Source organism: Sardina pilchardus, chromosome 4, assembly GCF_963854185.1.
Source record: "Sardina pilchardus chromosome 4, fSarPil1.1, whole genome shotgun sequence".
NCBI lineage: Eukaryota > Metazoa > Chordata > Actinopteri > Clupeiformes > Clupeidae > Sardina > Sardina pilchardus.
Window position 1 is genome coordinate 9,095,343 of NC_084997.1, and position 17,087 is coordinate 9,112,429.

A 17,087-nucleotide genomic window follows, 5' to 3' on the forward strand; every position below is an offset into this window, starting at 1 on the left:
ATGGCAGCAAGTTGTTTGATGTCTTTGTGAATGTGGAGCTTTGCATGAAGCCTGTGATCCTGAGCTCTCTCCTCTGCTTGTGTCTCTCCAGGTCTACAATGTTCAATGGCGTCATGATTCTCCTGGTCCTCACCGTGGTGGTGCTGCCCGCCTCGAGTGTGCAAGGTAAGCCTACGATGAAAGAGGAGTGAGGGGAAAGGAGAGAATTGGAAAGAAAGAAAGAGAGAAAGAAAGAAAGAAAGAAAGGAGAGAGAGAGAGAGAGACAGACAGACAGAGAGAGAGAGAGAGAGAGACTGAGCTTGGCTGGGTGTTCTTGCTGTGTAGACCTGTGTGTGAGCTTTGGTGTGCTCGCATGTGTGCATGTGTGTGTGAGAGAACTCTTTTTTTTCTCCCTTAAAAAAAGAAAGAAAAAGGGGAAAAACAGACTTGAGTTTCTCCAGTGTTGGGGGGAAAATAGAGGGCTTTGTGTCTGTCTGGTGAGCGGGAGTTTACATCTCTCTGCATCAAGGGCACACTTTAGCCCCCTCCCTCTCTTCCTCCCTCCTTCTCTCCCCCTCTCCTCTCCTCCCCTCCCCTCCCTCTCTGCCCCCCTTCTCTCCCAGCATGTTTGTGACAACTGCAGTGATTGCCTCTCAGAGGCGGATGATGACTGAGCATTTGATTGGTGTTCTCGCGCTCCCTCCCTGGGCAAAGCACACTCACTCTGCATGGCTAATGGGTGCTACTAGCTGTAGCGGGCCATGGCTATCAGACCCCTGAATGGATGTCAGTGTGTGTGTGTGCTGTGTGTGTGTGTGTGCTGTGTGTGTGTGTGCTGTGTGTGTGTGTGTGTGTGTGTGTGTGTGTGTGCTGTGATTGAAAAAAGAAAGGGAAATGCTGATGCACCACAAGGTCTGGTGGTTGATTACACTTATTGTGTGTGTGTGTGTGTGTGTGTGTGTGTGTGTGTGTGTGTGTGTGTGTGTGTGTGTGTGTGTGTGTGTGTGTGTGTGTGTGTGTGTGTGTGTGTGTGTGTGTGTGTGTGTGTGTGTGTGTGTGTGTGTGTGTGTGTGTGTGTGTGTGTGTGTGTGTGTGTGTGTGTGTGTGTGTGTGTGTGTGTGTGTGTGTGTGTGTGTGTGTGTTTAAGATATATGGAAAGGGATAGCTTATGTAGTGCCCTATCAACATTGACTCAGTCACTCCAACTTCCTCTCACTCTGCTCATGAGTAATGGAAGTTCTTTCTCCCATTTTAACTCTCTCTCTCTCTCTCTCCCTCTCCCTCTCCCGCTCTCTCTCTCTCTCCCTCCCTCCCTCTCCATCTCTCTACCACCTCTCTCTCCTGTATGTCCTGCACAGATAACCCGGTACCCGCTGGCATCGAGTGTGTGTGTGACGGGCCCGCGTGCTCCCACGCCAACCGTTGCCTGGCGGCGCGGCACTGCTTCTCCGCCCTGGAGCCCCTCAACGGGACGGAGGCCCAGCGGCGGCGGTGGCGGGGGTGCGTGGTGGCGGTGGGGGACGGCGGAGGCGGCGGTGGGGAGGAGGTGGCGGAGGAGGTGGGCGAGGGCGGCAGTGGCGTGCGCTGCGGGAGCCCCGGCGTCTTCTGCTGCCAGGAGGCCCTGTGCAACATGAACGTCTCCGTGGAGACGCCCGCCAGAGGTGACAGTCTGCTCTTTGCACTTTTGAGATCGCCACGCCTGGTCACTGGGGCCGCTCCACACGCACACTCTCTCTCTCTCTCTTTCTATCCCTCTCTCTCTCCCTCTTTCTCTCTCTAGCTCTCTCTCTTTATGTCTGTCTGTGTCTCTCTCTGTCTCTCTCTCTGTCTGTCTATCCCTCTCTCTCTGTCTCCCTCTTTCTCTCTCTCGCTCTCTCTCTCTTTGTGTCTGTCTTTGTCTCTCTCTCTCTCTCTCTCTGTCTATGTCTCTGTGTGTGTGTGTGTGTGTGTGTGTGTTTATATGTTTGTGAGTGAGCAAAAACAAGACAGACACACTGTATTTCTCTCTCTCTCTGTCTCTCTGACACTCACACTCTCTCACACTCTCTCACACACTCTTACACTCACACATACACACACACACACACACACACGTGCGCTAGGGGCTGTTTAGTGGCTGTTTAGTGGCTCTTATTTCAGGCTATGTTTACTTGGCTGCTATGACCGAAGCGCAAACGCGTTTAGCTTCTTGTCAGCGTTGTGTGTTGTCCGTATCCTTTCATCCGTCCACCAGTGTTGCTGAGAGCTGTGAGAGGCTAATGTTTGGAGTGACCTTACGCGTCGGGCCGCATTTTATCGTGTAAATAACTGTTGCATAATGAGATTGAGCCCGATGTGGGTCACGAGGGCCGCGCTTCAAAAGAGTGACCCGCAGGACATGCAGCGTGTGGGCTTCCACTGAGCCCACGCCACAACACTGGACACGACTCTGGCCACGTTCGAGCGCTCGGAGCTCGTGTGGTTTTTTGCGTGCCCATTTCTTTACCTGTTGTTTTGTCTTCCATCCAGAGGGGGCGCTAGCTGTCTCTGTCTGAGTTAGAGCGCTCGTAGTAACACCTCTCTCAGCCCCTCACCATTATTCGGTCATGTTAAAGATTAACTGGAGTCAAATTGCTTGTTGGTTTACGCAAACCTGGCCAATAAAGCTGTGTCTGATTCTGATTCTGATTATTCAGCCAGGTCATTTCTTTACCTGTCGTTTTGTCCTCCATCCAGAGGGGGCGCCAGCGGCGGCCGCGCCCGAGCCGAAGGAGCCCGAGCCGACGGCGGGGTATAACGAGCTCGAGGAGGAGGAGAAGCAGGAGTGCGTGTGCGAGGGCGCCTCGTGTCTCCTGGGCAGCCGCTGCATGGGCACCCGGTGCTTCGCGTCGCTGCTGCTCAAGGGCGACGCACGCGTCTACCAGAAGGGCTGCTTCACCAAGTACGAGCAGGGCAAGCTCACCTGCAAGACGCCGCCCTCCTCCACCCAGGCCGTGCACTGCTGCAGGGGCCACCTGTGCAACTTCAACCTCACCGTGGAGCTGCCAGTCAGAGGTAGGGTGCCGCCTCTTAGCCTCATTCACAAAGATGTGTACACACACACACACACACACACACTCACACAATAACATAAAAATATGCGCTCATGCAGAGATACAGCTGCACAGATGCGTGGAGTTCAATCACAACACTTGACGTACACATCCGTGCGGAGTCTCTCAGACACGCCTAGCTTGCTTGAGACTCAGCCCAAGCGTAACATGTTAGGGGGGGAAACAGCCTTTTGTTGCACACTCTTGCCAAACCTCGCCGCTTTGTTTGCATTTCTTGGACAATGCTGTGTAGTGTGTGTGTGTGTGTAGTGTCTGTGTGTGTGTGTGTGTGTGTTGAGTGTTGTTTTGACAGGCCTTGTACAGTCACTCTCAAACGCGTCTCCAGTGCTTTGAGCACAAACACAGGCCTCATGTCCGCGGCCATTGTGCGAGCCGAGCGCAAACAAAAAGCAGGCTCCTGCGCTCACAATGGCCTCCAGTTCAGAGACGTCCCGCAAGCTTCGTTCCGCCCTCCGTCTCAGGTGGACGGGCGTACTCGCTAGTTTGCCTGCCTGTCCTTGGACACCAAATCCCCTTCTCCTCCTAACCCCCCCCCCCCCCACACACACACACACACACAGACACCCCACACCCCTTTTGCAGGTTGCTTTAGGACTGCGGGCCATGAAATTGTCTGCCACGGGCATTTGAGACCCTGCTCCAGCCCGGCATTCAGAACTCCTTCTGTTTAAAGCTAGCGCACCACAAAGGGAAAGGCAGAGAGACAGACGGAGGGACAGACAGACAGACAGACAGACAGAGCGAGCGAGCGGCCGGGACAGCGAGGGAAGAGAGGCGAGGTGCCTGGAAGAGGCAGGTGGCCGTTTGAGCAGTGTTTGGTCACGGTCCGCCTCCTCCCCTGTTCCCACCGAGCGCCTCTCGGTCCCCTGTGGAACACATCCCCCCTGGGAAGGTTGAATGATTTCGAGGTGTGTGTGTGTGTGTGTGTGTGTGTGTGTGTGTGTGTGTGTCACGTCTCCTCTGCTCTTGGAGATGCGGTGACAGCGGCGGCGGCAACAGCAGTGGCAGCACTAGTTGTTCACCTTCTGAATGTCAATGGCATCTGGCACAGTGCTGCCAGGCAAGCCCAGCGCAGCGAGGCCAGCTCCCAGGGGCCCGCCAGCCCATATCTGCTCACCCCCTCTCTGCTCCGACACGCAACTTCTTAATTCAACGCATCATTTTATCATAATGTTGTTTTTGATAAGAAGCGTCGCGTCTCTGATGTCTCCCGTTTTTTTACTTTATTTTTTCATACATTGCGATGCAAGCCCGACAAAAAACCCCAAACATCTGTGAGTCGCTGTGTTTCCTGAAAATTAGCAGGGAAAAAGGATTTCCTCAAAGCGGCGGAGAAGAGGGGCTGTTTTGCGTGCCTTTCATGTGCAGATATTTTCCAGCGATTCGCCAGTTTCTTTGATCGGCGGCTTTTGTGATCCGCACAAGAAGCTCTGTTTGTTGTCTCGCTTCCTGCTGCCAGCTTTTTGACCTTTCGCATGAACGCCTGTTTGGTCACACTTTCTTACAAAGGAGACTGTAGTGTACTTTTGGTTTGTTTGGAAAGCAGTTTAACAAACACACACGCACACACACACACACACACACACACACACACACAAGTTTGGCTGCTGAGCAACAAATGAAAGCAACATAAAAACCTGTGAAGTGTAATCTGTATAAAGTGAAGTGCTCTTGTGTGTGAGCTGCCAGGTCTTTGAGCCCCAGTGATGCCTTGAATTCTTTGAATTTACCCTTAGCACTGTATGAAGACTCCAGTGAGGAGGCACAGAATGGGAGCATTGTGTGTGTGTGTGCGTGAGTGTGCATTTAGGCCTGGGACCTGTAGCTTTTGATCTGTAATGTTTTGAGGGCCTGGCAGTGTATTCAAGGCCTATTGGGAGGCTCTGTGCTCATGTTTAGTGTGTGTGTGTGTGTGTGTGTGTGTGTGTGTGTCCTCTCTTTCTCTGACGCTGTTTGTTTCTGTTGTGGAGCCCCCGCAGCTAAACTCCGTCTGTGTGGTCCAGCGCAGGGCCGGGGCAGCTGGGAATGCGCCCGTGTTCTTTAGCATACCCAATTATCATCGCCTCTCCTCACAAAGCCGCAGGCTTACGGACGAGACATGCCTCAGCTCACGCAACGCGACACCACTCACCTGGCTCCACACACACACACACACACACACACACACACACACACACACACACACACAGAGTGAAAAGAAAGCAGGACTTGGCGGGGATCAGCAATCACCCATGTGTTTACTTGTCCTTAACACTGCACTGTCATGCCTAGGGCTAGAACATTGCTGATTGATTTATTGAATATTTTGATAATCGGTTAATTAATTAAAACTAAATATATTTGGTATGTAGACAAAGCAAGACAATCCTATGGGGACATAATCTTGGCTTTTTGGTAGCATTGATTGATGTCGTTTCACCATTTTTTTGTTGACTGTGAAAATAATCGTTAGTTCCGTTAGTTCATGACTGTGTGTTGATGTCTTTTGTGTGTGTGTATCCTGTGTGTGTGTGTGTATGTGCGTCTCATTTACCCATACTGCACCCTGTGTTTCCGCTGTGGCAGCGAGCGACGGGCGCAGCTCGAGCGTGACCTCGCTGGCGGTGGTGATCGTGGCGCCGGTCATCGTGCTGATCGTCCTGTCGGCGGTGGCCATCCTGGTGTTCCGGCGCATCCACAAGAACCAGATGGAGCAGCTGACGGCGCGCGACGCCGAGTACGGCACCATCGACGGCCTCATCGCCTCCAACGTCGGGGAGAGCACGCTAGCGGTGAGTCCACTGGTCAGGAAGGACTGCCGCAGTAGCTGCTTTAAGTAAAGGATAATGGCCGCCGAGCTGCCCTGTTATACGGAATTAATGGACGAGGGGGAGACCAAGAACTCCCCGATGCGCAGCGCGTAAGGTATAACGGGACGTCTCGAAGGCCGTTATCCCGCTTTTCACCCTGTTGCCACGATAGGCAATAGTGCCTTCATAGCAGGCAAAGGAAATAAGTGGTTCTGTTTACAAAGAAGCTTACTTGCTCAGTTTGGTGTACAACTTTCTTTGGCCCGACAGTGGTAGCGGTGGAGAGTGGAGAGCTTGTTTACAGTTGATTGCATTGTTGCGAGGCCTGTTTCCAAGCCCAAAAGTCACCCTGCCATGGTTGTTATAGTTACCATTCATAAGCATTGATCTGGAACGGTGAACTTTTTTTTTTTAACAGATCTACTTCATAGATGTTCCGTTTTTCAGAATTAATAGTCACCCCACCAGCCAATCAGAAAACAATAGCTCTTCTCTCCGTGTGATAAATAGCCCTGTGGTGGGGTAGTCTGCAACTATGAACTCACTTGGGTATATGGGTATTTTATCTGTTCTGCTGCCTCCCTCCCCCTCCCCCCACAGTCTCTAACACTGCACAAGCATTTCCTTGGTTAGATTCAGGACCTTTCTATTAGTGCCAGTTATGATGAGTTGCTGGGGAAAACTGGTTCTTGGGTTTCTGTTGTCTGTGGCCATAGAGCCTGGAGCAGTGTCTCCAATGTCTCCTCTGAGAATACAGTATACTTTAAAAGGGAATTGTTCTAGTGACTATTATGACTGCCGGCACTACTAGCTTACTGCTGCAGTGGCCATTAAAGCGCCCTACTCCCTCGTGTACCCCCATAAGTATCGTATTGTTATGGGCGTTGCCATTATTTCTAATGATGGAGGAAATGCTATAATCCCACTAAGCATCTCTATCTTGCATGCATTAAGTCTTTAACCCCTGTGCTCACCTAACATGGCTCTTCATCCATATCATAAGACTGGGACAGCCAAGTGAATTGAACGCAAGGCATCTTGTTGTCCAGCACTCCTTGGTCTATTTGTCCCAGCGTTTCTCAGATGCTCTTGCTTGTGCTGTTGGCTTGAGTCCCTGGCCGTCAAGTGACGGTGGCGCTTTCTCTTCCTGGCCGTGTGTTCGATTGAAATTAATGCAATTTAGTCCCCCTAAATCCCAGTGAAATCCCATCCATTTTTAATTAAAAGCCTTCAGGCAAACAGGCCCCGTGTTTACAGTAAAGCGCGGCCGTTCTCATGCCTCATTTTGGGGTGGGTTTGCAGAGTTGCTGCTCTTGGACCCGATTCAAGCCGTTTTCAAAAGGACCAGCGGAGAGCCTGGCAACCCGGCCCTAAATATGCTGCCGCAGAATGTTTGTTTCATTATAATTAAAAAGTGCTTGCCAGCACCCTGACAAGAGTTATGAGGACCAGTTGTGGCCATAAAAAAACAGTAGATTTCAGGGGTAAACACATGTGCACCACCCTTCCCCCGCCTTCTGTTTCTCTGGGTGCATAAGGCCTCTCGGATGATGATAATGTCAACGATCTGACTGGCTCAGTTCATCACACCCCCCCCCCCCCCCCCCCACCCCCATATCCCGCCCCGGCTCGCTCCTAATGTCACACAGATTATGGGGCTTGTTTTTTTCCCCTTGTCCTCTGCAAAACCCGAAAGAGGTATGTTTTCCGGATTTATGTCCTTCTGTCCACATTCCTGTCATTTTCAAAATTACGTCCTCATGCTGCCTTCGTGACGCCGGCATATGTTTGACTGCGGTGGCGAACCTCCTCGCAAATTGTTTTTTCTCCTGCCGGCTCGTGTTTCCTCCCTCCCTCTATCCTCTTTGTTGTTTTTTTGGGAGGAGGTGGATGTGATGGAGGAGGGTGGAGGGAGGAGGGGGGGTGGGGGGGGGGGGGGTGGCGCTGTGTTGTTTTGGTCGGATTTTCATTTTCCTCACAGCGGCCTCTCTGGAGCTGCTCGACAGTGCCCTCTGGTGTCGGCCAAGGCGCCGTGCAGCGACCCCGCTGGGCTGATATTATTAAAAGGCTATTTGGGAGTCTGGGCTGGGGATTAGACTCTAGTCTCTCAGCCACCCACCGCACCGCACCACACCGCACCACACCTCACCTCCCCCCTCCCCCTGTCTCGCTAATCACCCACGCCTGCTGCTGTCTCTCCCAGCAGGGGGCTCTCTCGCTCCCCCCTCCCCATGGGTGGGCGCATTGGTTCGCCCCCACAGCTACACAGCCGAGCATGCAGCGCAGGCACACACACACACACACACACACACTCACACACACACACACACACACACACACACACACACACACACACACACACACTCACACGTTAATATGCTCCACATCAAAGTGTGGCTGGCGCTCTCGCTTCCCCCCATCTGAGGCCCACATGCTGAAATCACAGCATTAGATGCTGTTCTTATGCTAGTTTTTTTCCTTTTTGATTGTGTGCGTTCTTCCCTTTTAGCCCTGTTGGTTACACTCTTCTCTCATTTGTTTCCATCACTCTCTCTCTCTCTCTCTCTCTCTCACAGGATCTGCTCGATCACTCCTGCACATCAGGCAGCGGATCCGGCCTCCCCTTCCTTGTCCAGAGGACTGTAGCCAGACAGATAACGCTCAACGAATGTGTGGGTGAGGAGCTCGGCTAATCCCATCGCCCTCGTTAGAGGCACAGCAGGGGAACGCAGGCGGAGGGGGAGACAAAAAGAGAGACGGGGCGGGGGAAGGGTGGGGGGGAGAGAGAGAGAGAGAGGGGGACAGAGAGACACACACGGATATGATTAAGTTGTTTTACGGATGTACGCATCTGCAGTCTAAGCCCTCGAGGGTCCCACAAGTGACTCGCAAGATCCCACATCAGGTCGCCCACATCCAGCGTATAAGACCAGGCTAACCTCCTTCTATCCCGGCCATGGCAACCGAGCATGCAGCAGACTGTTCAATTAGTCTGTGCCCCCTCAGCGTTTGACAGCATGATTCCAATATAGATTCATGAGCATATGAGTGTATATTTTTAGCGTATTATTATAATCGGGGCATAGATAATCCTGTTGGATTATACAATCCCAGCCGCCGGAGGCGACGTATTCTCACGCTGGGTGTCCTTTTGCTTCTTCCCCGGCAGGTAAGGGGCGGTACGGAGAGGTGTGGAGAGGCCAGTGGCAGGGCGAGAGCGTGGCGGTGAAGATCTTCTCCTCCCGAGACGAGAAGTCGTGGTTCCGCGAGACGGAGATCTACAACACGGTGCTGCTGAGGCACGAGAACATCCTGGGTATGTGGCGGCTAATGCCGTAATCTGTGGCTGATGTGATTAATTAGAGCGCTCTACATTTGCACGTTTTTCGAGCGCAGCCCAGTCCAGTGAGGACCGTGTGCCAGGCTTGTTTTACTGTGTCTGATTAAAAACCTCACTAGGTCTGTATCTGAACTGCCTGCCCCCCCCCCCCCCCCCTCCACCTTGTTTTTCTTCCTCTCTCTCTTTCATCTCTCACTCTGTTCCTTTTTTTCTTCCTCTCTCTCTCTCTCTCCTTTTATTCCTTCTCTCTCTCTCTGTCTGTCTGGCTGTCTATCCCCCCCCCCACACCCATCCCGGCGCCCTTCTTCCTTCCCCCTGCAGGCTTCATTGCCTCGGACATGACTTCGCGAAACTCCAGCACGCAGCTGTGGCTGATCACGCACTACCACGAGATGGGCTCGCTCTACGACTACCTGCAGCTGAGCACGCTGGACACGGCGGCCTGCCTGCGCATGGCGCTGTCCATCGCCAGCGGCCTGGCCCACCTGCACGTGGAGATCTTCGGCACGCAGGGCAAGCCGGCCATCGCCCACCGCGACCTCAAGAGCAAGAACATCCTGGTCAACAAGAACGGCCAGTGTTGCATCGCCGACTTGGGTGGGTAGACGTGGCCATTTCCCCGCGAGTGCGTTCGCCTAGCAGTTGCCGTGGTGTGTCAGAGGAACATTGTTCTAATTTGCCCGCATTAAAACAAGCTGCTTCTTCCTTAGAAAACGGCAACAATAATCAGCCGTCCCATACCTTTTTTTTGTTTGTTTCGTTGATGCGTAATTGTTGATTATTTGTTGTTTTCGAGCATCAGTGTCCTGCAGTGTTATTTATAACTTCGTTAGCACAAAGGTCACGTTGACCCATTACTGCTAGGCCATTAGGAGGAAAAAATAACGTGTATTTAGTTCCAACGGTCACTGAGAGGCTGTCCGCCAGACTTCCATCAGGCCCATGTGGGCCCCTTTCCCCACCAATCACTGAATGGCTTGTGGTTAATGTGGAGGAAGGAAACATGCAGGGATCCCTCTTAAACCTTAACCAAAAATCCATTAAGGCACCCCTCGGGTCGCTAAAGTACCCAGGATGCGCACCGTTCCAAATAGATGCGGAGCACCGAGAGATGCGGCTCCAGACCGTGTCCTGGATGGAGTGCCTCCCCACCTACTTTAGTTCAGCTCTGCGCGGCTCGGCGCGTTCTAATAAATGTGTTGTTGTTTTTGTGTAATTACACGCGTGTGATGAGCGCAGCACCCTGATTTGTCACTAACAGAGATGGTTGTTTTTCTTGTTTTGTTTTTGTGTTTTTTTTTTTCATTGTCATTTAAAATCCACAAGCCAGCATCCACTGCCAGCAGTCTACCCATTTGGTACATTTAGTATTACATCCGTCCAATAATGGCATCACATCCATTTCACAATGTTTTTGTCATTTCAAAATAAAGTGAAACTTTCCGATGAAAAAGTTGGCACAGTAGTTGGCTGGACTCAGACACTGAGCTTGTTCTGCTCACTCATGTTTGAGCTGCTCTTCTGTACCGTCTAAAAGGACCCCCTCAGTGGACTTTAAAAAGCGTGTTCTTCTTCTCTGTCTCCTCAGGCCTGGCTGTGATGCATTTCCAGGACACTAATGAGCTGGACGTTGGCAACAACCCTAAAGTGGGCACCAAGCGCTACATGGCCCCAGAGGTGCTGGACGACTCCATCCAGATAGACTGCTTTGAGTCGTACAAGCGCGTGGACATTTGGGCCTTTGGCCTGGTGCTGTGGGAGATCGCCCGGAGAACCGTCAGCAACGGTCAGTCCCCGCAGTAGAACGCTGAGTGTAATGAGGACACCAGCGGGGTGTTTCATAAGCCCCCTGTTGCGTTTTGGTGTGAACTCCAGAGGGGCCTTCGTTTTCGCATTAAATAAATTATTTTCTTTATTCGATAGCTTCTGTATTTAAACATATCTCTTAGAGCATGCCAGCAAAAGAATCAGCCAGAATAATAATTTTTAAAAAAGCACCAACCAAATGTAATGTAATGAATAAGTACAGCTAAAAGGGCTTTAAAGCACTAGGGAGGATAGTGTATACAGTGTTGTTAGTTATCCTTTTCACTTATGAACAGTCAAATATAGTAAACGACATTGTCTGAGATCATTCAAGTGCTCATATATATTTGTGTGTGTGTGTGTGTGTGTGTGTGTGTGTGTGTGTGTGTGTGTGTGTGTGTGTGTGTGTGTGTGTGTGTGTGTGTGTGTGTGTGTGTGTGTGTGTGTGTGTGTGTGTGTGGACTCCACACGTGGGTCTTTATTTTTGGGTGATGGGCCTAGCTTTGCATGCCCTCTGCAAAATGACATGGAGGCGTCTCATTTGAAATGGATCCTGATTTCTCCCCTCTGAGTTAAATGGCTTTAGGGCTATTTATAGGAGGGCTCTTTTGCAGAGTAGGTTAGCAAGGGGCACAGTAACCTTAACTTTCCCTGCCACTTTCCACTCTCATTAGCTCACATTAACACAAGGGTGATAGTAGCATTAGCAATTCATTAAATGCAGCGTCTATTTAACCCCATAACGCTAAACCAATGGCCTTGATATTTGACCTGCTACTGGCAAAAATAAAGTGAAATGCCGATGAAATGACACTGACAGTTAGCCAGCTTTGGTTGGCATAAAGCAGTTGAGTTACTGTTCAGAGGTAGCATAATGATTAATTTGCCCTATTTTTTGGTGTATAAAACTTACTTCAGGGACCTTTTCATATAGTGTTTATTATTCAAAGGGATCATTCCACAGGAAACCATTTTTGGGGGCCAAGCAGAGAATCTGCAAAGTTTAATTTCTGCATATTGAGCACTCTAGCACAAAAGTTAAATGTGAACACATATAGCTTTTGACCCATACGCCCAATTTTCAAAAACGAGATGTGAAAACCTTGGATCAAGCCGAGCCAATTTTCACCAAATTTGGCACAGGTGATCGTCAGACAAAGCCTTGAATAGATTTTTCATTTTCAAAAGCTTTTGTCTGTCAAAGCCAATCACAATTGTGAAAGCTCATATCCCAGCAACACTTTCTTGTATTAAAACCAAGCTCGCTACATGGACTCTTAAGGACACACAAGACATTTTGTTTGCATTTGGCCTCTACATTTATTCATGTAGCAGACACTGTTGTCCAGAGTGACTTTTACTGCAAGTTCCTTGCTCAAGGACACAACGGTGGAAGCCGGACATTGAACCCACAACTTTCAGGCTGCTGCACACTTGCCCAGCACCTTAACCACAAATTTGAATTTAATGTTGTATGTTGTATGTTACACTTTCTAAATGTCAGGCAGTAGACTGACAAGGCACACATCAGGGTTTCCATTCAGCTCATTGCCACATTCTGTGTACATTCATGAAAATTTGGCTAAAGAAATGCACATTTCCCACTTTGTTATGCGAGTTAAACTAAGGAATAATTCTGATCAACCATGACTTAGGTGACCCTGCAAATATAATGAAAACACAGCACAGCAACTAAATGTAGAAGTGGAGTGAAGTCAATAGCAGACCCATTTTAAAGGTGCGGTATGTGAGTCAAAGGGTCGCTGGAGTTTGATACCTCAACAGCAGATGGGTTCATCACCAGATAAGCAAATGTCAGGTGCAAATGGCATGCCTCTACTCTCATTCAACGTATTATTTACAAAAGATTCCTAGAAGAAAAGCAAATAAACATTGCACTTATATTTCTAAGTATTAACTTACTTAACTATAAATATAAAAATGCTGTATGTATGATTACGAAAAACCATAATCATACAGTATTTTTATAGTTACTGTAAGTAAGTTAATACTTAGAAATATAAGTATTGAAAAGCAAAAGGCTCAGCAAGGACATCAACTAAGTGAGATTTTAGGGACATTGCTTTGTGTCAAGTCCCACAATGCCCCTAAGGTATTCTAAAATCACAGTAACCTTCCTTGGCCTGTATTATTCATCTATTGGCATCTAATTTCATTGACTGACACCAGTGTTTACAATTAGTCACTTGGCACTTACACACATATTCCATCACATTTAGGATTTTCTTGAAAATACACTCTAGTTTCAATTAAAAAAAAAAACAAAAAACAACTTGTAAACTTGAAGTGCGAAGTAAGTGCAGCAGACTGATTTGTTTTGCAGCATTTGTATTCATAATGAATGAAGTGTGAACGTTTGTTCTTCCTTGTTTATCAAACCTACCTGCTTATTCAAGAGCCTAGTTAAGTAGAAATGTGTGTTATTTTGTTTGGATCGACTCCTGTTGGCACTCCATTAAAAGCTTTTCCATTTATATAATTGCTAACTGAAAACAGGTGCACCTGTCTATCCATACAGAAGATAACAATGTCTCACCTGTTGGTTCCATTTACAGGAATAGTAGAAGACTACAAGCCTCCCTTCCATGATGTTGTTCCAAGTGACCCCAGCTTTGAAGATATGAAAAAGGTTGTGTGCATAGATCAACAGAGACCCAACATCCCCAACAGATGGTTCTCAGACCCAGTAAGTACATGACTCATTTTTTTTGTCTGCTAATTAAGCAGAGGTGTGGGGAATATGGTAGAACTTTCTAAAAAGCATTGTGAAGCAAGCTAGTGCAAGTAGGCATGATGTAACTGTAACTACAATGATGATCCTTGAGTCCGCAAAAATCAAGTGACCTTGAGACAAAATGTATCACTTATTGTGCTGCCAATCATTCAAACAGCCTTCTGGAAAAATTACAGAAAATTGCTTTCACTCTAACTGTATCCTTTTCTACCTCTTTCCCCATCTTCCCCTCCTTTCAGACTTTAACATCCATCGCTAAACTCATGAAGGAGTGCTGGTACCAGAATCCATCTGCAAGACTAACTGCATTACGCATCAAAAAGACTTTGACAAAAATCGACAACTCTCTGGACAAAATCAAAGCGGACTGTTGAACTCCTTCCAGATGGAAGACCCCCTAAAGGCCTTTAACAGAAGTCCAGTCGGAGGAGCTCCTGGAGCGCACCGCACCGCACACCAGGACCCTCCTGGGATCTAGTGCTCTTATAGTGGCACATTGTATTTATTTTAAACTCTCGATGGGACACATTTTGGCATCCAAAGATGGTGTAGTGGGCATTTAAAAAAGATCCGGGGAAAAAAAGACTACTGATAGTCTTTGTTATTTGGTGACTATCCCTTTTACGACATAGGAGCTTTCCCACATAGTCATATTCTTCAAGGAAGAAAAAAACTGTTACTTGGGCATTTTAGGAGAACGTATCTTACACCTTTTTTGGTTTTGACACAGCTTTGATTTGAAAAAAAAAATGTCTGAAAAAGAATTTCATTTAGCAATATTGTATGTGCTTTATTTCCTTTATTGCACTAGCAATCTTTGCATTCCTTACTTGCACTGTTACAGATGCATCTGGAGAGAAAAAAAATCAACTTGCCAAAAAAGGGGAGTTCCTTTGTGTTTCACAATCACCATATCTCTATAGTAATCAGAGAACACAACAACAACAACAACAACAACAACAAAGGATCGACTTCGGCTGCATCTCTTGCACTGGTGTTTACTAAAGGATGTTCCTCTGCAATTTACAACAAACCTGTAATTTATTTAACACACTAACATTACGATAGTATCGCAGCTTTAGTCACTCTCTTCCTCCTTCCGAGATGTCTGATGTATCCTGCTACAGAACATTTTGTATATCACCAAGCATTTAGCATTATGTATCTGTTTTGTTTGTTTGTTTCATAAGCTTTATTTGATACAGATGCTAAAAGAGTAAATAAAAATTTACTAGATGATGCTGAACTCAATATATAAAGTAATGCCTGTAACGGTCTATTGTCTTACTGTGTACATTATCAAAGTAATTTAAGTTTTTTTATTTTATTTCATCCATATTTTATATCAGTTAGTTATTTCAATTAATTAAATAGAAAATCAAATGCATGTAGATGGTACCGGTCTCATCTTTGCATTTGAGGTTGCTTGTGTCAAACTGCTTATTGTTTATGGAAACTAGAATACATTTCGCTCAGCGTGGTCCTCAAAACCGCCCATTCTCAAGACTGCAGACTTGTAAGTTTTAGCTGTTTTGAGCACAAAGGGTCTTTTCATGGGTTCACCAACAACTGCCATTTTGCAAGAAAATACATGGGCCGTGCCTGACCAGTCTCAAGTCAGTCTCTGAAGGAAATGGGCAATTAATTTGTTTTCACCTGAAAATGTCAGATGTCTAAAGCTGGCCCTGACAGCTGCAAACTGCACTGCATGTGATTCTGAGCTCTTGCCCAGAACGAAATGGTAAGCTGTTTAGTTGAGGCAGATTTCTAGTCATTTGTCTACATGCCTGTTGAATGCCCAAACTTTACATATGCCATTTCTCACAGCCAGGCTTTTTTTGTTGTTGTTGTAGTAGAATGGAGAATGACTGATCCTTGCTTGTATATCGACTGTTTTAAATGGTGAGATCTGTTGTAAAAAGGAGTGCACTAGCATGTCCCCCATGTCTATGTGGATGACCGTATCGGGAGCACACAGTACTACAGTGCATTATATGCTACGTTGTGCAAGTGTAATAGTTACAGTGTTATTTCAGTATTGCTGGCCACTGTACTAGCTATTGTGACAACGGGGAAGAGACTGCAAACCCATCGAGCTTCAAACATCCAGGGTCATAGCCATGTGAGACCACACATTCAACTACACGACAGTCAAGGGCGCAGCCTAATCCATTGTAAGATCAACTACTGCTGATCACTGTGAGAAAGAACATTACCAAGCGGAACATAATAGTATCAGTGTTACTGCCCTGACCAATGTTATGGCAGAACCCTCATAATTGACGTGACACACTCGTACATGCAACCCCAATTGTCCAAGAACAGAAGTGCAACCAAGACGGCTGATTAGAACACAATAGTACTCCCAATCTGTGTTGCATTTGTTTACTTTTTCTGCAGAAGTATAATAAATGAAGGGTTATCTGATCAGGAGAATATTTTTGAAAAAGATATTTAATTAAAGTTCTCTGTGAAACTGGCAAGGTTTGAAAATAGATGTGTTTGTGTGCCTAGGACTCTGTACATGATTGGCAGACCCTGGCTTGGGGAAAGCAGTTGTTGTTTTACTGCACCCTTGACCTGGTTCTATTTGGATGACCCCAAGTCGCTCCAGAGCTGTCAACCCTTGTGTGATAAGGGTGTGTCACTGTATCTGGATAGAAAGTTTTCCACACCACCACAGGCAGTTGGCCAAACAGAAAATGCAACTGTATCCACACTCTTAAAACGAATATGTTGTCCCTATCTGGACACAGAGATGTGTTTCAAAACAATTCAAGTTGTGTTGTTTTCAACGCAAGTTGTGTTATTTTCAACACATATTGTATCAATAATAAGAAGAAGAAATAAAAAAGGAAACACCACACACTGTGTTATCCCTATCTGGACACAGAGATGTGTTAAACCAACGCTGTTTTCGACACATTTGTTCTATAAGTGAACAGTTGTTAGTTATAAATAAGTTATAAACATGTGAGTAGTTAAACAAAAAATGGGATTTAAGCATAGTGAAAAGTATAGTTTATCCCTGTTTTGGCAAGGATTCAGCGCGACAGTCAACTATTGACATTCCCTTTATAATCTGCATGTTAACAAGTACAACACGCTTCCAAGCATCGAGACGACTCAGTCTACTCAGAAAAACGCACCATGCGGTGCACTTGATATTTGTTTACCGGGGTGGCAGTACTGTTAAGCAAGCTTGCCGTCACCAACGCAGAACTGAAGTTCATCTCCGCATCCACACGTATTTATCGTTAGGTCTGCGCATTAATCCTCTTACATTCCAGGCAACGGAGGCGGGGCAAAACTCCTATTGCGTATT

General features: G+C 47.6%; 1 protein-coding gene across 1 annotated transcript; it reads left to right on the forward strand.

Annotated features, from left to right (window-relative positions):
* Positions 1 to 1,524: 1,524 nt before the first annotated feature.
* On the forward strand, positions 1,525 to 15,149 carry LOC134078247 (activin receptor type-1-like). The gene is made up of 9 exons (XM_062534032.1): positions 1,525 to 1,641; positions 2,696 to 3,013; positions 5,638 to 5,843; positions 8,438 to 8,537; positions 9,031 to 9,177; positions 9,523 to 9,798; positions 10,790 to 10,987; positions 13,584 to 13,714; positions 14,002 to 15,149. Exons 1-9 carry the CDS (start codon positions 1,611 to 1,613, stop codon positions 14,134 to 14,136), a joined length of 1,542 nt encoding a protein of 513 aa, XP_062390016.1. The 5' UTR covers positions 1,525 to 1,610; the 3' UTR covers positions 14,137 to 15,149.
* Positions 15,150 to 17,087: the final 1,938 nt, after the last annotated feature.